The sequence below is a fragment of the Dermacentor variabilis genome, chromosome 4, assembly GCF_050947875.1.
Source record: "Dermacentor variabilis isolate Ectoservices chromosome 4, ASM5094787v1, whole genome shotgun sequence".
Lineage (NCBI taxonomy): Eukaryota > Metazoa > Arthropoda > Arachnida > Ixodida > Ixodidae > Dermacentor > Dermacentor variabilis.
In genome coordinates this window covers 73153139-73176784 of record NC_134571.1, presented here as the reverse complement: position 1 = coordinate 73176784, position 23646 = coordinate 73153139, and the positions used below count along the sequence as shown (strand labels likewise).

The window sequence follows — 23646 nt, the reverse complement described above, 5'->3', positions numbered from 1 at the left end:
TGATCCAGAACATATGCATGGAAGCTTAGCCATAAACAGTGTCGCTGGAATAGAAAATACATCACTCAATGTTATATTAGATTCTCTTTTTCACTTCTTTCTTCCATGCTTTGGCAAATACAAAACTGTCGCAAGTAACAAGCTATACTGATTCAGTAAAGAAACGGAAGCACTGTCAAACGTTTGACAGAGCCACTTGGAACAGCAGCACATCTGTCCACCCTTGTAGATTTCCCTTTATTGCCACTAAGTTCTGCGAGTAAAGAAACACGAACTTGAAGTGTCAGTGGCACCACTCTTCTCATCTTTTATAATTCGCCTTGTGCCATATTTATGGCAGCAAACAAGTCCTCCAAAGAATTTGAACAAGGCCAAGAACAAGTTCTTATAGTAAGTAGTGCTTTAGCTGGTCATTCATCAACCTTATTCAATAAACAAAAGTCACTCAAATCCATCAGTTGCATGCTCCAGCCATAAAAGTAAGGCACAATGCAAAGTGAGACCAATGACACAACCTTGCAACTTCTTTACTTCACCCTAGCTACAAAAACACTGCTCACTGGGGGCTTGCTCATTACACGCACACAGCACGCAAGAGGAAAGAAAAAAAAATCAACAAAAATGGAATATACGGAGACTCGGGCTCTCGAAAATTCCAGCTTAGTGTTCCTTGAGATCCCGAATTTTCTTCTTGTGCCTCTCGATCTCCTCCTGATGCTGCTTGATAAGTTTTTCATGTTGCTTGATTTCGTCTTCAATGTGCTCCTTTAGCACTGAAATTTGCTGAGCTTGCTGCAGGAGAAAGTGTAGAAATAAAACTGAATCAGTGGCCAACCAACAGAGGCCCTCAGCATAAGAATGCACAAATGCAACACGCTATATCCCCAACACTAACTCGAATCCCACATTTAAAAAAAGGTTGCGCAATCTTTATTTGTACACGGCCGTCCACTCTTAGAAAAAATACAAAACACCCGTAGTCTGTCGAGTGCCACATGTAACTGCCAAGAAAACTAGTGCTTGTGCAGATGTGCCGAGACCCAAAAACAGGGCCTGCAGTGTGTTGTCACCTGCTCTGTCAGCACAAGTGAAACCTCGCCTGTTCCTGGCAACGTAAGTTTGTTTGCATTGTGGTGCAGGTCACAGGAACAGTACAAGCCGTAGCACAGACTCCTTGTATTTTCTTCTTTTTCAGTTTGGCCGTTTGCCTAAAGCACAAATTAGGCGTTGCACATGGTGTATTATGTAATGGCCTGAGTGAGTAACGAAAGAATGCTGTGCTAGCAAGTGGTGCCTTAATTAGTTGACCCCAATAAAGCCACTTGGAAATTTTATTAATTTCGTGTCCCCTCAAACCAAAATACTTACCACTAAGACACTAATACTAGTGTATTATTTGCTTTTGACCTAAACGTACACCAAGGTGGCATATGGCGGCTTTGGTGTTGTGCTGCTAAGCCTGAGGGAACGAGATCACGAGAGTTGCGGCGGCCGCATTTCGATGGGGGCAAAATGCAAAAACGCCTCTGTACCATGCGTTGGGTACACGTTAAGAACCCCAGGTGGTCAAAATTAATTTGCAGTCTCCACTACAGCATGCCTCATATTGTGGTTTTGCCATTTAAAAGCTCAGAATGTTTAGCCATAAGCACTTCCCATTGCTTAGTTTAGTCATCATGCACAAATTAAAATAAGTATGGCTGATTAGATTCAATGCTGACTGGACACAACATAAGCAGTAAAACAGAAGCCATTTACGGCAGAAGAGCCTAGAGTCAACTACAGATGCCTTAGCACGTCCCCATATTCTTGGGAGTTATGTCCAAGTCAGGCTCTTACTTTCCATAAGCTGTTGTTTTAGAGCATGCATTACCTCTGTTGTGAGCTGCAACTACTGTGAGAATTTCTCCCCTTAATGCCACAACACTGCCAAGCCCCTTTCTGAAAAGCACCCACCTTCAACTCTGATCTGACTGTTTTTTCAAAGTAACTTCTTTATAAGTAACTTCATTGTCGACCAAAGATGTGCCACCATTCATTGCTTAATCCTTGAGGAATGAGCTGAGTAGGCCTCGAAATGTGAAGTTTAATAAATGCTACCTCACCTGGTCTCAGATGGAGATCGAAATGAGGTTTAACATCTATTTCAAGTTTTGTTTATAATAGGAAGACTTTTGTAAGCTTTGAAATAAATTTTCACTTGTGTTTCAGCATTACTTTACGTGTTTATAACACCACATACATGACAATCAGGATGGCATAAAGGTAACATGGTCAGTGCTCTGCCTGAGCTAAGTCTGTTAGCCAATGCATTGAGAAGTCCATTGCTGGATTGAGAAACCGTATGAGCCATAAGTAGTTGTGCATTCTAGAAATGGTGCAATCATGCAACAGTTTGGAAAAGTAAACAGTTCACAGGTTATCTTGTGATTAATTAGAACCGTGCTTTCATCAACAAAACCACCATTCTGACCAATCATGCGGGGGGCAAGAGAACGGTTTGTTTTATGAACCATAATAAGATAACAGGTGCTGGCGGCCTCACTTTTGGCACCGTTTCACTTAGCCATATCCCTCTTGAGTCTTTATTGAAGATGGTGCCAGCACCCGAGAGAACATACAATCAATTCCGATCCACAGGGCAGGAACTTCTGGACAATGCGGAGCAAGGAGAGGCCAAAGCAGGTCTAAACACCATCTCACGCGTAAGCAGTGGGACCACAGCAGTGCAAGCAGGATATGTCCCACCTAAATCAGGTCGTCTGGTCACCTTAGGTATAAATGGATTATGTTCTGACAGATACCTTGTGTTCCATTAACCTAACACTAGCACCCTGAACAAATTGTAGTTTGCAAATACCAAGGTTTACACTTCCTTTCATTGTGAGCAATCTAGCAGAGAATTGCAGAAGTGCATTACTTCACCATTCACACCATTGCAAGTACAATTTTGTTTCACCAACTTGAAGGCTTTTTTTTCTTACTCAGGATATTTTCTTGACTGTACCTCTGTGTGTCCGAGTTTAAAAATGTTTTGTATTACCTATGCATTTTCAAAGAATGCATGTGTAGATCAAGATGGCTTTTCTATGCACCATACATGGAACTGCTGGTGCAATTTTAGGCTGTTGACCTTCAGTAGGCTTTTAAAGGCGCCCTGAACAACCACTTGGTCTTGATGAAAAAACGCCGTCTGCGGATAGCATATGCTGTGAACAACTCAGCCAAATTTTGCAATCGTGCATGGCACATGGATCTCGCCAATGGAGCGCGAAGTCAGCTTCCTCTCAAACACTTTGTTTTCAAAAGAAACTTGCTCCTCACTCTTCTCTGGAATCTTTATTTTGTAATATAGCAGATTCCCATACACGGCTGCTATTGGCCAATGGCTGACATCAATCAAGAAGGGTGTTTGGATCAGTGTGCTTCTTCCTACTGTTATTTTGTATACATATTGACACAGTTTAAAAATTTTGGCCAGCCTGCTTAATGGCGATAAGGCCGTCGAGTGTTGCTAATTTCTACTAGTTTCGGACACTCAACTAGCCTCGAACCATGTGAAACTTAAGGTCAGACCGCACTCACGCTTGCCAGTGCGTGCTCACTCTTGGTTAGATGCCTTGGCAGACTTCGCTTTGTAACGATTGAGCTATTCATAGCGAAATGTGCAAGTTGGATGAGGCTAATATCCGTCGGTCAAGCTGGTGGAGGACAAAGTCTGTATGCAGAACGTAGCACAGCCAGACTGGAGCACATTAGCACGAGCGCGCACTCTAACCCTGTCGCGCATACCGCTGGGTGCTGTGACGAGCCCACTGGCTGAACACACTGCGGCTCACTGAGGATAACTGCATTTGCACCAAAATCGGAAATAGCGGCATCCGTGTGAACATACAAGATCAAATTTGAACTGCGCGCCACTGTGACCTTCAGTAGGCGGAGTTTTGTAGGCACACACCACTTCACAGTAGCCTTTGCAGTGCAAATCATTGAAGAAGGTGCGGAACCACTACAAACAATAGATTGGATTGCCAACAGCTTTGCTTCTGCTGAACGCATTGAAGAATTTTTTACGGCAAAATATTTCTGAAAGAGTCTTATTTAACTTCAAATGCTCTCGACTCCGATAAAAAGTGATTAAAGCTAAGCTTTCATTAGCTCTCCTGCCCCAACTTTGAGTGGATGGCTGTCTGGTTGACTAAACTCAGCCAATCCTGGATACAACGCAAGGTCACTGCATGCACATGCCTAAGAGCATTTGCCAATAGAGCTAAGCAATACCTAAGTGCCTCCAGCAGCATATACCTCATGAGGATTAAACAGGAACTATCGCTTGACATTGAGAAATGATCATCACATGGTTTCTGCCTGACTTTTCCTTTTCACGTTCCCTTCGCATCTTGTAAAAATGGATTAACTAACTATACTAAGAGCGGACTGGCCAAATAGTCCATTGGTCTGCACAGGCATGGTAAGTGTCACTCGGACTGACCAGTTTGCGAAAGTACTCTTCCTCCCGAGCCGCCTCCATCTTGCCAAAAGCTCCGCCAGCCTCACGAACGCTGCCACCACCGCCGCCGCCCTGCAAAGTAAAAGAATAAAGCAAGAATGTCGCCTATCAATGAACAGTATCATGGCTTCCTTGAGTAATTTCTCCCAAACGACGACACAAACACAAGGATAATAAGACCGTTGCTAGAAGCAATGATCACAAGCAATGAATCTACAGCACCCACGAGCTCGGCAACATTGTAAGGTTCGTAACAGCGCAACACAAGACACGGACTAAACGACAACACGGCGCTGTCACACCTTTCTTTCGTCCGTGTACTGTGTTGCGCTGTTACGAAACTTAAAATGAATCCTAACCAACTGACCCAACTTGCCCTCTTGAGCTCAGTAATGTTGGTCCGGGACGTCCAGCACATTGCTTAAATGCATAGCTCGCCAATTCGATGCAGGAAGTCACACTGGCAGAGAAGAAAGCTATTAGGCTTTCTGAGTAATCACTCGTGAGGCAATGGTGATCGTGGCCCGCGGTGGAGATGCAGCAAGCAAGTGAAACATGCACCCACCTTTCCAGAGCCACTACCCCATTCGCCGGACTGTGACATTGAAGACCGTGCTTGGCTGAAAATAATAATAATGAGCGACACCATTAACGGCGTAACCATGCGACACGCAACTCGATCAATCCTACGAAACAGCATGCTGTAAAACACGCATTATTCAGTTTACAAACATGGCTTTCGAGGTAGCAAACGTGACAGCTAATGTTTCCGTAACGGATACGTGCTGCACCCAGTTATCCACATAAACTGATGCGCAGTAAACACCCGACAACATAGTAAAGCATGCGTTGACCCTTCGGTCTCGCTAGGTCGTCTAGGGCTAGAGCGCCGCATAACCAGTCTCGCAAACAGCGTTTACTACCACTATGGAAATAGGCCGCTTGCGAAGTGCCACATTTAAATTTGTTCTTTCTTTCTTGAGCGCCACAGACAACGTCAGAGTAAGGCTCCTACCTTAAACATGGCAGAAATCGGAAGTTTCTCACGGCTCGGCTACACTGCTGCAACGCCATTTTGCCTGTGGTGATACCGGGATTACGGTTGGCGGCGTGAGAGCGCTTCGTAAGCAAAATGCTGAACTTAAATAACTCAATAAATTTATATGTTTCATTGCTTATTGCGTTTATTAGATGACTAATAAGATTATATAGCTTTAATTAATGCTTATTTTTGCATCATGCTTGTTTGTGAAAGTCAATGCTATGAATCTTGATTACCTCTATTAAATGACTAACAATAGTATATTTAGTTAATAAATTATTATGTTTTCAGCATGTTTGCTTGTTAAAGTTACTGCTACGCAAGTGCGGTGCTTAACCGCACACAAAAAGTAAAAAATGCAGTAAAATTTTTGACAACAGCAGACACGTGATAGCAGTTGCGGTGTTCGTGTCTGGTTCTTCATTCTATGTTGTGGCTGGGTTGCACGATCTGCGGCTGACTACCAGCAGAAGTCTTTTTTGTTGTTGTTTACGCAGATTTAAAAGTGTTCGGCGAACACGCGCCACGCGCGGGTAGTTTGTATGCTACGCGAAGCGTCAGCTTTCAAGCCTGTGCCTGAGGGGGAGGCTGGTAGGCGTTGTGCGCGCTCGTTGTGTACTACTTACGTAAGATCGTCGTATCATCGCTTCCAGCTCCGGCGTGCCTCTCGGGTGTCAAGAGAACGGAGTGAGTCTCTCGTTACGTAGATGACGATCATGAGCGTTCTTTCGGACGATGAAGACGCTGGCAGTGCTATCGAGCTATCCCCTGAAGAAGAACTACTGCAAGCTGCGAGATTGGGCTCGTACACTGCTGTTGAGAACCTCCTCAACAACGCTGCCGCGAAAAAAGTCGCCCCCAATGTTGACTGCAAAGGCAGGTTTCAAGCTCTTTTATATTTCTCGACTTTTCAACGTCTGACATCCTTCGTGTCTTGCCTGTCACTTTGTCTGCTATTACCTAGGTTCGTTACTAAACGTGCTCTTCACCTGTCGACGTATTCACTGATGAATTCACTGGTGCAGTTTGTCTGAACGGAGGCATTGGTCTGAGTGCCAAAATTAATTTCGATTGCGCAATGGAAGGAATAACAAGTATTTTCAGCTCTTTCAGCCCGGCAGTGCTCGTTTTTGTATGGGGAAGCTGAGCTTGTTTTCAATCCTTGCGTCGGTAGCGGCAATATCTCACACACGCCCTATTTTTTTCTTCTTCTTTTTTTCTTTTTTTTTTCATTTTACGTGCATACTTACTTTTTAAAATGTGTAATCGATATTGACCGGAACTTAAAATACTTCACAGGGCGTCACGTTCAACAGTTTAGTTACGTCAATTTTGGGGAGTGTCTTAGCACCTAGATTTAAAGAAGCCACTGATGCAGTTAAAAGTGGCACCCACAGTCTGATTATCACTTTATTCATCAAGGTACGCAGAAGGCTAACTTGGGCTGGACGCCACTGCATTTGGCCTGCTACTTTGGACATTTTGATGTGGCTGAACTTCTGCTTGAGGTCAGTATGGACGATTTGTGATTTATCTCAGGATCCTATGGTATTCTTTATTTTTTGTTTATTTATTCCTCTAAAGCCCCTGGAGAGGGGTTTTACATGAGGGGTGGGCAGCTTCAAAGAAAAATGTGTTCAATGGCAGTCCTGAACGCAGTCGCACTGTAGTGGTCCACCGCTTCTTCAGGCAAATCATTCCAGTCTCTCGCTGTACGTGGAAAAAACGAATGAATATGGGATGATGTGTGCGCATGCGGGGGGTATACTGACTTTGAATTATTGGTCCGGAATAAATGGCGGTGAGCTGGCGATATGACGCTGTTACCAATTGGGGCATGATACAACTTGTGATATAGAATGGGCCTGGACACTTGACGCCTCATTTCTAGTCTAGGAAGATTCGCATTAGATTTTAGCGCTGTGACACTAGTATATGAAAAATAGTCATGGAAGATAAATCAGGCTGCGTGGTTTTGGACAGATTCAAGGATTTTAGAAAGATTAGTATGATGAAGGTCCCAAACTGAGCATGTGTATTCAAGTTTGGGCCTTGCCACAGATTTGTAGGCAAGAGTTTTTAAAAAACCAAAGGAGGGGCAAATTTCAGATGCCGCCAGAGAAAGCCTAAGGTGCGGTTAGCCTCGTTAGTTATTTTATCAATGTGAGAGGACCATGAAAGATCATGCGTTAAAATAAGCCCTAAGTATTTATAAGAGGTCGCAGATGATATTATTGAATTACCTACGAGATATGAGGGTGCTACATAAGAATGCCGACAATTGAAAGAGATTAATGAGTTTTTATTTACGTTTAGTGACATTAGCCATGTCTTACACCATTTTTCAACTGTTTGTAAGTCACGTTGCAGGACAGGGATATCTGAGCTATTGTTAATGGGTCGGTAAATAACACAATTGTCTGCAGGCGTATGTTAGAAGATATGTCATTAGGAAGGTCATTAATGTAGATTAAGAAGAGAAGGGAGCCAAGAACAGAACCTTGAGGAACCCCAGAAAGCACAGGAGACAGAGGAGATGAAAAGTTATTTGCAAAAACGAACTGTTGCCGGCCGGTCAGAAAACTGCGCAACCAATTATAAATTAGGGGATTGAGATTCAGGACTGAAAGTTTCAAGAAAAAGCGGTTGTGGGGTACCTTATCAAAAGCTTTCTCAAAGTCTAAAAACAATGAGTCTACGGGTACATTAAGGTCTAATTGGGAACTGATGTCATTTGTAAAGAGTGCAAGTTGATTAATTATCGCAAGATAAATTCTTATGAAATCCGTGCTGACTATGATGAAAAAAGTTGTTAGAAATTAAAAATCTCATGATGTGGGAAAAGATGACATGCTCCATCAGTTTGGAACAAATGCTCGTAATGGAAATTGGCCGGTAGTCAAGACATGACGTTCAAGAAGCTCCTTTGGGGACTGGAATGATCTTGCCTGTCTTCCAGTCCTGCGGCACCACTCCAGATGAGAGTGACTGTTGAAAAATGTGTTATAAGAGGACACTAGTGACATCTTTTGTGTTTCTAAGCACTTTCGCGTTAATTTCTTCAATGCCAGCCGATGAAGTTAGCTTCAAAGATTCTATTAGACTGCAAATGCCATCAGGTTATAACGTGATGGCTAGCATGGAGAGGATATTGAGGGTTAGGAAAATAATGATTGCCTTCAGATTCTTTTGTAAAAACTGAACAGAATGTTGAATGAACTGTTGTTGCAAGTTCAGTATTAGGGATAGGGATGCCATTTTGGTCAAGCATTTTTATCGATTTCTTTGGGCATGGATTGACAACCTTCCAGAATTGACGAGGGTTATTACGTAGCATGTCAGGAAGTGAGGTTGAAAAGAATGATCGCTTAGTTTTGTTAGCTTGTGATTGAAACGTTTTGTCAATGCAGCGGTACTTTTCCCATGCGCATGGCATGTTAGATTACTTGGCAATATGATAAAGCCTTTTCTTTTTATTGTTCAGGCGTTTAATCCGTTATTAAATCAAGGGGATGAGGGCCGTTCAGTTACAGTGATGGTAGGAATATGGGCTTTCATTAGTTCCTGCATTTTGGATTTAAACTTTAACCAGTTATCTTCAACGGAACGGCATGGGAACATTTCAAGAAAGGAGTAACTGAACTGAGTTAACTTTTCATTGAACTCAACATAATCACCTTTGTCATAGAGCACTATGATCATTCTTATTTTGGGGAGATATGCAATATGAAATTGATAAGTAGCGTGAATTATGGCATGATCACTAAGCCCGGGCAAAAATGTTAGTTCAGAAAAGTTGTCAGGATGCGTGGCAAACAAGAGGTCGAGCGAGCTGGACGATTGATTTATATGTCTTGTTGGGTTGAAGGTGAGCTGAGATAAGCCAAATGTATTTATTTATTTGTGTAATTATGCGTAAGCAAACGTGTTGTGTATTGCTTTCAACCAGCCCCTATGTTGTAACAAGATTTAATTGATGCTGAGCATGTTATATTATCCAGTTATGTTATGTTGTCCAGTATTTAAATGTAGTAATAGAACTATGCATCACAGAGACAGATGCATTGTTTTTTTTTTCACTGCAATTGTTTCAAGTGCTATTGTGTTAACCTCACTGCTGCAAAAGATAGGGTGGAGGTAGCCCATGGTCTTATGCTCACGAATTGGAAGGCCTTGTGCTGTGTGCAGTGTGACAAGTAGTGATATAAATCCTTTCACTGCATATAGTGCTGCTATCTATATGTAGTAGTAGTAGTAGAAGTAATCTTTTGTAAACCATAGGTAGGAAAGATAATCAGACATTTTAGATATCTCATTTTACAGTGGACGCCTGAACTGTACTGTAACCATGCAAAAAGTGCAATGTAATAGAATACGAAGAAGGGACAGAAATCTACAATAAAAACGGTTGTAGAGAGAGGAATATAAGGTCACAAAAGCAGCAAACATACCTAACTACGCCTAAGAACTTTAACAAATAGGTACACATTCTAAAATGAATCTAAAACAAAAATATACAACCATATTGCTGAATTGATGCTAAGGCACTGAGCCACCCAATGTTCTGATCCACACCACGAGGTTCCGTAATACCTCTGTCAACCTTCCAAATACATCTTAATTCATTAGTGTGTACTGAAGTCTTGTGTTATACAGACACATGTCAACCAGAATGTTAACCTGTGTAATGTATTACAAAAGTTTTTCATTGACACAGTAGTAGTTCAAGCAGCGAAAATGGTATGCGGCAACATGTGTGAGCGTGCAATCTGTATTGCTATTATTGAAGATGCCGTATTTGTTGGGTACTACGATACATGGTGATATGCAAAATCTGTAGCACATAAGCATGATCATAACATCTTATCAGCCTTGTTGATGTATCCTTCATAAAGGTGTTCACTGTGGCCATACTGTGTATGTGTCTGACGGCCAACTGCAATAAAATTTTGGTCTGCCTAAAAGGTCACTTCAGATATCTTACATATAAAGCAGCCTCCTGGCAAAATTCAGTGTTTGAAATATCACTGGATGTGTCATTAAAGGCTTGCTAATGTACAAAGTCTTTATAACAAAACTGAAAAAATACTGCCATTATCACTTGCCGGATGTGATGCATGACCTCTGGGATTCATTGCAGTCTGTGGCTTCCCGCAGCATGTTGAAAAATCTCGAAGGCAGCATGCCGGGACATCCATCATATCCGCTAACCACCAGCTCCACATGTCGTTGGCTTAGGCACTATTTAAAAGCTGCTAACAAAAATGAATTGGACAACTGCCAGCCCTGTGGTTTTGCCAAGATGCTTCAATAGTGTATACTACACATTTATAGCCAACTTAACCAAAGAGAAATTTCATAGTAGCTGGCCTTTAAACGGACACTCAAGAGAAATGCTAAATTATTTTTAACTGATTTAGTACTTTCTCAAACTCTTGTTTTTGTTATTTAGCGGTAAGAGATTGTTTACTCGCAGAGGAAATGAAGTCCAAACTTTTCTTACTGTATTCCATGTGAGCACTTCAGTGCTGTTACATCAGTAGGATGTCGCAGATATCAAAGTATCTTTTTTTTTTCATGTTTTTGGCTGTATCAATGCAGTAGAAGTTCCTAAAGCAGGCCAAGTTCAGTCTTTGACTCCTTCAGAATTCAATGTAGTCCATTTTTGTCGCTAAAAGTTAGCTAGATCTCAGCAAACGCCATCAAAATGCACATTGTAATGGTAAGCTGCTGTATGAAATTAAATTTGCATTTTTGCATCCTCTAGGACTTATCCAAGCCTCCTTTCGCAGTAAGAGTGGCCTTTTAAAAATTATTGTAGGAACATAATTTACTAATGTAGCTTTAATTTTCGCAACAAATTCCTTTGCCACATGATCCTCCTTGTTGCTTTTCTGTTCCTTATTGTTTTCTTGGCAATTTCGCATGGTCTTCTAAGTCATGATTTCATCCCCCATTTCGTGTTTACGTAAGTACATGCTTCTGAATCAAATTAGTTGGCAGCAGAGCTTGCATATGAGTCATCCTTGTTTAATCCTTTGTCCTATTTCTAGCAAAAAGAACAATGGAGAGCCAGCCTGCTCAATGAGTCATCATAAAATTGTGCTCTTGCCCAAGCTTTCTCTCTGGATTGCTTGAGCGGTACGCTGCACAGCAAAGAAAGTACAATGTGACACACACTGCGAAGCATAAACTGCTGAGTTTGTGGTACTAGGCTCCTGACTGTGAGGCCTCATGTGCCTGTGGGATTGTACCTTCTTTCTTACTCTGTTTTTAAAACAGACAGGTTTAGTTCTCTAAGCGGGAAATTTAGAAAGGCCCGGATCAAGTGGAAAAAAGAAAAACTGATGGGAGCATTCAAGCCATCCTTTCAATGGCAGTACAGTCAAACCTTGACTTAACAAACACAGATATAACGATGTAGATTACAACATTTTTTGCCAATACCAGCATGTAACAATTGTAAGCTTCAACGAATATTTGATATGAGGAAGGTATTTTTGTGTCTGGTGCGAATGTGTTGTAACGATGTTCGACTGTATAGATACGCTCAAGTGCCTTTGATATAGTTTATTGCCAGCAAGACCCATTTGCATTACATGTGAGGAATGCACAGATTTATCATAAAAATTAACTATATCATAATATGACTTTTCTTAAAACACATAATAGGGTAGTATGTACAAGACGTAGCAGGCGATGGAGCAACCTGCCATGGCAGGTCAGTGGCTATAGCCTTCTGCTGCCGAGCACTAGGTTGCGGGCTTGACTGCCGGTCACGGCGGCTGCACTTCAATGGGGGCTAAATGCAAAAAATGCTCACCTACTTATATACAGGTACATATTAACTCTTTCAGTGTCGTGTTTTTGTTTCTTGGATATTATAAAACGAGCACAGCAGTTAATTTTGCTTATGCACAAGGACAAAAATGACACGGATAATGGCAAATGCTCTCTTAGTATGGTCCTCGCATCCCCCTTGTGACTGAAACGCAAGAACATTCCTATATGTCAGTGACACTGAAAGGGTTAAAGAACCCTAGGTGTTCAAAATTAATCCAGAGCCTCCCACTGTGGCATCTGTCAAAGCCCCAGAGTTGTTGGTATGTTGAACCCCATGAACAATCAGACGTAAGAAGTGTCACACAACTCTTCTATCATAACCTTTAAGTGCCATAAAAAAGCAAATTTAGTACTTATAGAAAATAGCTACTGTCCAGTCCATGACTTTGAGACCCTTACCTATGTGAAATTATTAATATTGTAGTAATATCAGTTCAATAAAATTTAAATTAAGTTCAAGGCATGCATGGTTAATTGAGCATTGTAGAAAAGACATTTAATTGTTGTTCTTTCAGTGGTGAAGGAAGCAGATGACCAATAATTTGACCCTCAAATGTGCCGTACAAGAGAGGGGAACATTATATGGCTAGGAGGACCTCAAAAAACAATTGCTTTTTTACGGCCAGACGGACCTTTTTAGTATTACAGAGGTCTAATCAACCAATTTAGGTTAACTATATATTCACCATTAGTACACCTTTAAAGCCTTGTTTAGACTGTGTGTAGATATCATGTCCAGCTTTAAGTCGCCTAACATGTGCAGCATTGGTGTGGACACTCTGAACTTCAAGATATGGCAAGCAAGCTTTGCCTGAGATTGAAAGGATCAAGTTGAGGCACTGTATTACCTGTGAAATTGGGCTCTAGAGAAGGGACTTTGGAATGGTTTGGCCACACATGGCTAGATTCATAGGTTATACGTATGAAACTGCGAAAAGGGTGGTCAGGCACCTACTCCTCGCAAATGTTGTTGGTCATCTCGGTGATAGTTAATTGATAATAAAGACAGAATTGCATTGAATTCAAAAGTAAGCCAAGGCTGAGCCCAGTAACTTTGGGGACTTGCACAAAAAAGGGCCCAGGTATTCCAATAGACCGTAATATTCATGACTTCAGACTGGCACATTATCATGGTATTGGACGCAAAGCTAGGCCGAGGATGTGAAAGGATAGGCACTTGCACAAACTTCCAACTGACTTTTATTTCATGAATGTGTGTTTTTTTGCACCGTTGCTATGACGTACATGCTGAACTGTTTTAAGAAGCAAAATACACAACAAAAAATATCTCGGACAAAAAACCATTTGGGCATGTAATTTGAGAAAGGGAAGTATGATTTAGCTTTATTTTGCTCATACTCAATTTTCTTTTCCACCAAAAAAAATACTAATGGTGTTTTTAAAGAGTAACCTCGCTAGTCTAAGCTGATTAGTTATCTTTCTTCAGTGTCACATTAAGGGCGCCATCTTGACTGTGTCAATGTGTCTGGTGACTCGGTGTTACTGCTTTGTGCAGCATGGAGCCTATGTGGATGTCATCAACCGTGAAGGAGACACCCCCTTGCACAAGGCTGCTTACACAGGCAGAGAGGTGAGTGTGAGTGCAAGAACAAGAAAATGTGTACCTTTAAAGAACCCCTCACCAGGCCACATAGAAAATTTCAGTTATACGCTGGAAGTTGTTACATGCCCTCTGGGGAATGTTCTGGGGAATATGGTCCATTGTAACGAGCGTAGACTATATATAAGGCATACACCTTGTGATAGTCTTTATGCCGCAACCTGTGCATGTTTCACTTGTCTGTTAGGACCAATTCCCATAAAAAGAGAGATCAAGCAATTTCTTTTTTTTTTTTTCGTGAACAGTTCTGCTGTTGGTGATATTTCTCTTCTTCAGTACGTTTCGCATCTCTTCGACATGGGGTGCATGAGAGGTTGCATAGTCATTATCAAGCCGTAAAAAAAGAAGGAAAAGGTCATGCCACAGGCATCAGGTCGGGGCTATAACGTTACTGCCATCTGAAATTTTAGACCACCAATGTTAGAAGCTGGCACACATTGATGGCAAGGGCAGAAAACTACCAGGGAGCAAAGAAATTTTTTTTTTTGTTAGCCACTATACTTCAAAAAGCTAGAGACTAGCACAGAAACACTTGAGTTTGCACCATGTACAATGCACCTGCTATCTTGGCACCTCACTTCTTAAGTTGAATGAGCAGACCTAGTGCCAGCTCGGAGATGGTGGCCTGTAACATAATAGTGTAAGATAGTCGGCTTCTTTGATTTTAGGAGTTCTTTTAGCTAACTCATTCCTGCGCTGATAGGAAATGATGTCATGGTCACGTGGGCTGGCACCCCAAGACAACCCGAAAATTGCAATATCGAAAGCCTGGAAAGTTGGTAGAAATGTAAACATGCTACTGGTATAGGCAGCGGCCTGCACACTTGGTATAGTTGGCTCATATGTGTGTTGCCTATGGGGATATAATTACTTTAACAAGACCTCGTGCAACTCGTAAGACATATGCAAAGCCAAGCTATCTTTAAAAAAGTACAAGATGTTGTCCAACGCGTCCGGTGCCAAGATGCGAAATCTCGCGATAGTGATTATTTCCCTGAAAGTGATCGTTCGAGGAAAGCTGCTCACGGCAATCCCTTCACCTACTGACGTTGATGAGTTGGCGTTCTATCTTCATTTGGCAAGACTGTAAAGGCAGAGGATTGGTACAGGGTACCTTAATACATATAAACTTTTATGCTGCCTTGCTTGTACTTCAATTTTAAAAGTCATTTTGTCTGTTGGTGCCTCTCTTTTAGCCCCTGTGCTAAACGACCTAGGGCTTGCAGGACTTGTGACAAGGCATATGAAAATGCATAATTTCACATGCCGTTGGTGACCAACCAAGCGCCGTAAGTTTCACATAAAAACAGTATCAATCATGAGAGCAATAACTGAACTTGCGTGTAGTTATAGACCGGCTGGCAATTACTCAGTGCATTCCATTTACACTGACAGCCTGGTTGGAACACATCGGTTTTTATGCCATTCATGCACCCAAGCATCCGATGGAGCAAACGCCGGCTAGATGCAACCACAACCATCTTCATTAAGTGCAATAAAGAGAGGTACACTACCACCACATAACATGTGACGTATGAGAAGGGATACCATCTGATATAAAGTAAATCCAAAAAGCACCAAAACGTGTGGGGAAACAAATGTCTATGGCCTGCGAGAGTCGATTAGCTCAAACAGCACGAATGAGTGCACTGTGTGCTGTTCGATGTGATTAAAAAAATTGGACAAGCACGAACAACTTCAAACGTTTGCCGCCTCTAGCATCACAGCATCTCAAAAGGTGGAACTGTCTTTAACATGTAACGCCAGAAGTAATGAAAGCCACAGGTTGGCGGTTGTTGTTGTCAGTTGGCTGAGGGAACTAAAAGTCCTCAAGCACCCACATTTCAATCTGCCGAGTTCTCACCAAGATGGCAGTGAGTACTCATTTCCTCTTTTTGTTGTCTGCTATTTGGAGGACTTCAAGACAGATGCCAGACGAAAACTGTCCTGGCAAGTTCTGGCAGTCCACGGGTAACTATAACTGTCCAGCCCAAGAAAAATGAATGTACGGCTGAAATGCGCTGCCCAGTAGGCGGAGCGACCAGAGAAAAACAAATGTCTGGCTGTCCACTCTGGCAGCCCTTGAGTAGCCAGAAGTTGGGTAGCCAGAAGGGTAGCCAGATCAAAGGGATCCACTGCACCTTCACTGACGCCGTGATTGAATTCTGCTCATGTAGACTCTAATCCACTAATAAAGGGAACACCAAACTAGTGTTCAAATCAGTATGACTTAAATGTATCATCAGTTTCATCGCAAGAGGGTGCTTGGTGTGACGATTAGGTAGGCCTACACTGGTAAAAAAAAAAGTATTGCCAAGACCTCTGTGTCAGAACTGAGCTGCAATTTGCATCAAAATACTAATTTGGAGTGGATTGTACTGCAGATATGCATGTCACATGCAGAGGGAGCGCCTATAATAATAGCGGAATTGACTACATGTTTTTCATGGAGAAATGTAGCTAGTGTCGAAACATCCACTGAATGAAGTCTAGCATGCTGATGTTTAAATCTAGTCCTTGTTTCAGTCGGTGATGAAATGCGGTTTATTAATTTGACCATCCACTTGTGATACACAGTATTGCTTTAATCTTTGTTCACGCTGAAATCACCAAAATGTTTTCTTTTTCTTACATTTATTTATTTATTTATTGAAAAGCCTTGTGCAATAGGGTTCCTTGCTCTATTTACTGCTCATTGGGTTCCTTGCCTTATTTACAGCTTATTGGAGCCTGCAATGTTGCACACACTTCCTTTGCAGGGCCTGGTGATGCTGCTTCTGAAACACAATGCAGATGTCTTCATCATAAATTGTGAGGGGCAATCTCCACGGCAAGTGGCTAAGGATGAAGATATCAAACGCATTTTGGCAGGTGAAGAAAATCGCAGTAGCGTTCAAGGACTGATCAGTTCAAGATCAAAAATCAGTTCAAGGACTGTCTTTTTCTTTTGTTAAGCATGGAGTGTTGGTGCTGTTCTTCAAGGTTTTCTTTTTCTTTGCAGCTGCGGAAACTGCTGACGCAAAGAAAAAGGCTGACAAACTTTTTGCTGCTTCTAAGGAAGGGAACATGAAAACCATACAATGTCTGGTATGTGTCAATCAAATAGGTTTTTTTGCACCAAGCTAAGTTCATTATATTGTAAATTAACCCTTTCACTTTTTGGTAGACTTGCCCACTATAGTGACTTAGTGTCTGCTGCTGATCACAATGCCGCACTTTCGATTCCCAGCCATTGTCTCCACATTGTTTGTGGTGGAATGCGAAAATGCTTGTACGGTACTTATCATGTGCACTTTAAAAGGGCACAGAAATTAATTTCAACTTTGAGTGTACGTTGTAGATGACATCATGTTATTCATTAATGCACGATTCTGCCAGGTTCACAGCTATTTAGTATTTACAAAGTGCAAAAATAGGGGAAATGGTTGTTGACTCCATTTGTGTTGGAATGAACTGCTGAGAGCCGTTAATCAGAAACGTGTGTGTGAGTTGTTTGATACTGTCATATCTCTGTTGACTGTGCCAAAAGTCAGTGCAGTAACATTTCATTGCACTATTTTATAGAAATCATGCCTATGTCATATTTGTATCTATGAGGCTTTAAAGTGAAAGCAAGAATTAACCAAGTCGCCGCAGTAGTCCTCAAAGTAGCATACTGATCAGACCCTATATGAGATGGCTTGGCTGCTTTTTGTTCAGCCTTTTGTGCTGTAGTACTACTTGTGGATGCAACATGGTGCCTAGACTGTGCATTGTGATTATTATTATTTTATATTTGATAAGAAAACACATATACAATGAACTGGGAGGGAAATATGGGGCGAGAAGGCTGATAACTGGCACCGACAGGGGCACAACGCCAGCTTACTCCTCAATGAGAAGTTTTTTTGCATTGGGAGAGTAATTCAAAACCATAGAGAGATGCACCCAGATGCCTATGTTTTTAGAAGAAACTAGTTTTTGATCTTTTGCCTTCTTTAGCATGCAAAAGCAACACTCTGCTTCTGATGACAGTGTTTTATGTGCACGGAGGAGAGGTTTTGCTCCGAAGCAAATGGCCGGCTCACATACAAGTACTAACGAACTCTCTGGACTCATGCCGACTATACCTATGGGGAGTTTTGCCGGCCAGTGTCATGCGCATCCTTGGGACCAAAACTGACACGAGACCATGGGATCACCTGTCGCCCGGAACATGCCAGAGTGGACAGCAACAAAAGGGTGGACCGCCAGGGTCGAGATATGATAGGCAGAGCCACGGATCACTCCGCCCTAACGGACACCCCACACCTGGCATGCCACAAGGAATGCTGGAGATGCAAAGACTCGGCCGACGAACAAAGGCTCTTCCCCATCTCAAGCTCAACAGGGCGCAGGCAAGGGACTGGCGCCAACTACAGACGAACACTTTTCCTCACTTGCACAAGCTACACAAGATGTACCCGACAGACACAAAGACAATTGTCCCTGGCGTGAAGATACACAGACACTCCAGCACATCACATACGAATTCCCAAGGTACCTGGCACACACCATCTCGTCGCTAATTACGGACTCGCTCGCTAACTGGTCATAAGAGGCGCGACTCACTGAACTGGACTTGGCAAGCCAGCTGGTGACCTTCGACTGGGCCAAGCGAGCCGCAGAAGCCAGTGGGGCCCTGGAATAGGGGCTCCACCTATATATACCACTCAGATATACACCACGCCTTAAGTTGGTCTTCCGATGCATAGCTGATAATCGCGGTCTCCTACTGCTCTCTGGTCTTGTGTATTTTATTCTGTGTGGGTGTCCGAAGACAAGCCCAAACCATAGGTTGTAGGCCCGCCCTATCTTGACAGAATCTACATCTATCCGTGTAAAGGTCAGGGTAGTAGCGGTGGTAGGCCACCGGTTTCGGATATGTATCTGTTTGTAAGACGCGCCATGCCGTTGCTTGCCATCTACTTAGCGAGGAGTGTGCTGGGGGGAAATGGGACCCTTCCCAATTTATAGTGTTTGGTGATCTTGTTAAAGCTGGTCATCCGGTCCCTCTCCGTTCCCAGTATTAGCATATCACCTGCTCGGCCCACCAGCTCTCGAGCCAGGTTGTGCGCTATTCCGTTCCCGGGAAGGGAGGAGTGTGCGGGTGCCCATATAATGTGAACGTCTCGATCCTCACTAAAGTTGGTTAAAATTCTCGGCGCTTCTGGCGGGAGTCTTCCTTTGGCATAGTTCTTGACGGCTGTCTTGGATTCAATAAAGTTGTTCTTCTTCAAAGAAATAGCCATGTGTCGAGTGCCTTGCGTGCAGGTGTCTACCCATTTACCTCCATTTTGATTGATTTCTGCCAAATGAATTTGTTGGGGTAAAATTTTGAGCCAAGCTACATGAAGTCGTTGTCTGGCTCACACAATGGGGCTTTCTAGATGTAGAATAAAGCAGGTGTAGCTTCTGTATAAAAGGGCTTTACTTTTCTCTTTAGTTTCTCTCTCTCTCTCTCTCTCTCTCTTATGTCTCTGCATTCGCAACATTCAATCAGCTTCGTGGGAGGCATCCGCCAAGCATCAACAGCGTTGATGGCTTTGGCAACACTGCTTTGCACTGTGCAGCATACAGTGACAACACGGAAGTGGCTGTCTTCCTCCTGCAGTGTGGAATTGACTCAACCTTGCGCAATCACAGAGGTACGCATTTCTGTGTGTATGTGCATGTATATATGCAGGTGTTGGGTTGAGTTGGTGCAGGCATAGTCCCCCTCACAAAAATTATTAGAGGGAAACACCTGTTGCTAGTGTCTACAGAGGCCACAAATATGGCTGTTCAGCCAGCATGGGAATGTGTGGTACATTGATTTTGGCGTAAACATTGTCCTTTTGGCTTGACACCTTTGTAGCTTTGCAAATTGATCATATAAAAAAAATATATTACATTACAGATGCAACAGTTTGCACTGATTATTTATACATGTGGAGACTTGTTGCTTTCGTGCATTTAGAAATACTGTATGCGATTTCTTGGAAGCTTTAAAAAAATTAAAGTAATGCTACAAGAATGTCTGAAGCCACAAACATGGATTATATACAAATCCATCTACTCTCCGTCATTCCCATTGTAGCTGAACAACCACAGTTCCAGAGTTTCCTCTTTTAATTTTTGTTGGAACCTCTTGGATACAAGCAAACCTAATCACGGCATTGTGTTAGTACTTGCACTGTCCAAGTGTAGCCTTTTGGAGATGAACTGACTCCTTATACAACATCGCCTGCTCCCTGCAAGAACAGTGTTCAATAGGAAGGTCAAAAGAGACGCAGCATAACCTACCTAAAATATTTAAGACACAAAATATCAGGAGATGTGCTAACTAACATATGGTGTGTTAGTAGGGAATAACAGGTAACAATACGAGAGTTGCAGCATCTGCGAGGCAATTACGGACAGGTTCATTAGCATTCTCTTTTACAGAGCAGCTGGCATCTGATTTGGCCCGGACAGATGAGATGAGACAGATACTTGATGTGGAACCGATCCGTCAGCTACGCAAGAATGTCAGCAGGCACGAAGGACCCTTACTTAGGGTATGTTTGGTCATTACCTTGTGTCTCATTTTGTACTTGACTTTGTATGTGCATGACAGTTTACTGCACAGCATAAAACTGCTCTTCCCTCCTTCATGTAGGCTGACATTTTATTTCAATTTCTCTTTTTAGAAAATATGTAATTGTTCTTCTTGTATTAAGACTCATAAATTCATGATAGTGCATGAACATCGATTCTACTTATGAATATGGTGCTCTGACAACTCTTGTGGACTTTCATGAAAATGAAAAGAAGAACTTGCACAAAAGGGCATGTCATTGGTGCTAGTTAGTACTATATGTAGTTGGACTGGTTTTCATTAAATGGAAGAAACTTCACACGCATTGGACAAAGAAGAAAGCAAGACATAGCACTTACTTCCAACTAAATGCTGTGTTTGTCATGCTTTATTATCCCATTGATGAGCATGTTTTTAATTTAGTGAAGATTGGTGAATCATAATAATTGGTTCTCTATAAATCAACAATGAAAATGTCGCTCCCTTTGTTTCTTTGGAAGGATTTTAAAAAGCCAGAGTTATCGTTCAGTGTTACATTCAGTACACAGGTCGTCTTAGTTTCATACTAATAACAGCACGGCAAACTGGCTTCGTAGGCCACAGATGATGCACAGTGGTGTCAGTACTAACTTGCAACGCTCAAACAAAGAAACTTGCAAGAAGCTATGTAACACATGTGATGCAATGGAAAATGATCGTTTTAAGTAATAAGCATACAACAGCGTGGATTAGACATCTAACACTGGTGGAGATTATTGTGCAATTGACTGTAAGATGTGATTTTGGGAAGGTCTTGTATAGAGGACAGAATGGATAAACAGTTTTTTAATTTAACAGTGAGAGTATAGAGAATGTAGAGTGAAGGTTGCAAGAAGATTGATTGACTAGAGTGGTAAAATTAGGAAGTCTGCAGGCATAGGTTGGTTTTGGCTCACGCTTAACAGGAGTAACTGGAGATAGCTGGGAGATGCCTTTGCTCAGTAGTGAACCTAAAATAGGCTGCTGATTATGACAGTGGTGTGGTTGTTGCAGAGGAAAAGGTTCCTAGGTCCTCGTCCTGTTTGGGCTGTTCTGGATCGAGGCGTGCTCTCCTTCTTTCGTTCACGGTGAGTTTTCATATGCTCAGTACGATGAGAACATGCGTAGGCAGCAAAACTTGATTTAAGTGAGCATTGTCTTTAAGTTCTTAAAAATTCTTACTATATCTTTTTAATGCATCTATGGGATTTGATTAGTTTGTTTTTCTTAGTTTTTTTTTACTTTTCTTTGTGGTAGCCAGATTTAATGAAATTTTGCAAAAATCTACAAGTGGTCTGGGGTCTATCGATTGGCACAACTGAGGTAGGTAATTTCTAACTTCAAGTAGAAATAGGCATGACGAAGCAGGCCTCCCTCCCATGCTTCTGATATGGGGCCTGCAGGCTTTACTCCCCCTGTCACAGTATGTGAGCCATACTAATTTCTAAAGGAAATATGTGGTTACTTAGTTGCTGTCTTATTGTGTAACTCCCAGTATCTTTCCTAAAAAACTAAAAAAGAGAGGTCAATTTTTTTTTCTTCCCTAAGAGTTAGTATGTAGTGTGGTCATGGGAAAAAAAAAAGAATCTAATTTAAGCTGTATTCCTTGTTCTCAGTGAAGACATTGAATAGCCAACTGTGCTCTGAGGAAGGCAGTTTTTCTCGCAATACATGAAAGTATTAGATAATATTCTCTCAGCACATGACAGCAAGACAAATGCAAACTGCAAAATAATATACACGAGTACCCGAACCTGGCAGTAGGCACTGGGATGAACAGACACGCATGATCCATTCAAAGTGATTAAAGCAATGGAAACTGCAGCATGGGTGAGTAGTGTTTGTCCATGTTTATTATTTCTACAAATTGGTAGCATGAACACAGGTCAGGCTTGGGGGTTAAAGAGTCAAAAGCAAAGAATGGAAGAGCATACGTTACGGTCATCATGACTCTTTCACTTGTCGATGGACACCTCAACTGTCCTGCGGGTAGTTTAGTGTGCACTGCCGACTTTTATTCAAGAATGCAACAGTGTTTTCTCTAAAACATTCAGGGCAGCTGAAATATCATGCAACAGCTTTGTTTGATTGGCACAGAGGAAGCAGTGTGAAGTTATATTTAGTTTTAGTTTTTTAGTTTGACCATTTAGTTGCTCTGTACAGGCCCTGAAAAGTGCACACGTAACACACCTTTTCTTTTTTTGGCATGCTGGCATTGAAAACAGTAATTTATCCAAGATTTTACTAAAATCAGTAAAGTACAAAAGGGCAGGGTTGTAACAGGGGCCTCATACTACACTTGTTACAGGCTCACATGCTAATTAGCTATTAGTGTGTGTGTAACAAGGGAAGTACGAGGGCGAATCAGGTCTCTGCCCCTATTTAGTTTAGCCAAATTACGACTGTGAATGCGAAGTCAACATATCCATTCCCAGTGATGGATCTTTCTTGGACTAGCTTGAGCTTATCTGCCGGTAGCTCCGCAGCACAGCGCTGCTGTTAGTTTCTGAAGATGGCGGTTTGCTTCCCACAACCACGGCGTGCAAGCAGCGAAGTGTGATTCGTTTTCTACGGAGCAAGGGAAAAACACTTATCGAAATACACAGGGAAATGCAGCCCACATATGGGGAAAGGTGTCCTGATTTCGCAAAAGGCCACGAAGACTTGCATGACAATGAGCATTCAGGGAGGCCGCGTTAATCACTGACTGATGACGGCATGGCACAGGGGCATCTCAAATTTAGTGCTGCGATGGGACAAATGTCTGAACTAGTGTGGGGACTGTGTGGAAAAATAGTGTAAGGTATGTAGAATAGTAAGTATGTTTGTAATTCACTGTATGTACCTTACTTTGGCTAGTAAAAGATAGGGGCAAAGGCTTCCTGATTTGCCCTTATGAGGTGACGTTTCTGTGTTGTAATTGTTATTTGTATACTGTGTGCATTAATTATTTATTATTTATATTTTCCTTTGTATTGTCACACCCGGCACATCCAGTCTGAAAGCGTAGCATTCCCTTCTTTTCTTTTCATTAT

General features: G+C 42.1%; 2 protein-coding genes across 4 annotated transcripts in view; one reads left to right on the top strand and one right to left on the bottom strand.

The window, feature by feature from the left end:
• Nucleotides 1-511: 511 nt before the first annotated feature.
• Nucleotides 512-5647, bottom strand: LOC142579364 (uncharacterized). 2 transcript variants are annotated; one of them, XM_075689471.1, is made up of 4 exons: nucleotides 5526-5647; nucleotides 5076-5130; nucleotides 4493-4582; nucleotides 512-792 (listed from the first exon to the last, which is right to left on the bottom strand). In XM_075689471.1, the coding sequence occupies exons 1-4, from the start codon at nucleotides 5582-5584 to the stop codon at nucleotides 661-663; spliced, it is 336 nt and encodes a 111-aa protein (XP_075545586.1). In that variant the 5' UTR covers nucleotides 5585-5647; the 3' UTR covers nucleotides 512-660. The 2 variants fall into 2 exon arrangements, with proteins under 2 accessions (XP_075545586.1, XP_075545585.1); XM_075689470.1 differs by lacking the exon at nucleotides 5526-5647 and adding an exon at nucleotides 5243-5361.
• A 297-nt stretch (nucleotides 5648-5944) lies between these two features.
• LOC142579363 (oxysterol-binding protein-related protein 1-like) overlaps nucleotides 5945-23646 on the top strand; it is a 101650-nt gene continuing 83948 nt past the window's right edge. Inside the window, exons 1-8 of one of the 2 annotated variants that reach the window (XM_075689469.1) lie at nucleotides 5945-6428; nucleotides 6983-7060; nucleotides 13912-13986; nucleotides 16776-16887; nucleotides 17018-17103; nucleotides 19538-19682; nucleotides 20461-20573; nucleotides 21626-21699. In XM_075689469.1, the coding sequence (XP_075545584.1) occupies nucleotides 6288-6428; nucleotides 6983-7060; nucleotides 13912-13986; nucleotides 16776-16887; nucleotides 17018-17103; nucleotides 19538-19682; nucleotides 20461-20573; nucleotides 21626-21699 (824 nt within the window). In that variant the 5' untranslated portion in view covers nucleotides 5945-6287. Of the gene's footprint in view, nucleotides 6429-6974; nucleotides 7061-13911; nucleotides 13987-16775; nucleotides 16888-17017; nucleotides 17104-19537; nucleotides 19683-20460; nucleotides 20574-21625; nucleotides 21700-23646 lie in introns of both variants that reach the window. The other variant, XM_075689468.1, reaches the window with a different exon arrangement.

Coding starts and splice junctions, on each gene's coding strand:
- LOC142579364 (XM_075689470.1), bottom strand. CDS start 5,346: ATGTTGTCGGGTGTTTACTGCGCATCAGTTTATGTGGATAACTGGGTG. Junction 4,583..5,075: donor GGGGTAGTGGCTCTGGAAAG/GTGGGTGCATGT, acceptor TTTACTTTGCAG/GGCGGCGGCGGTGGTGGCAG. Junction 793..4,492: donor AAGAGTACTTTCGCAAACTG/GTCAGTCCGAGT, acceptor TTTCTCCTGCAG/CAAGCTCAGCAAATTTCAGT.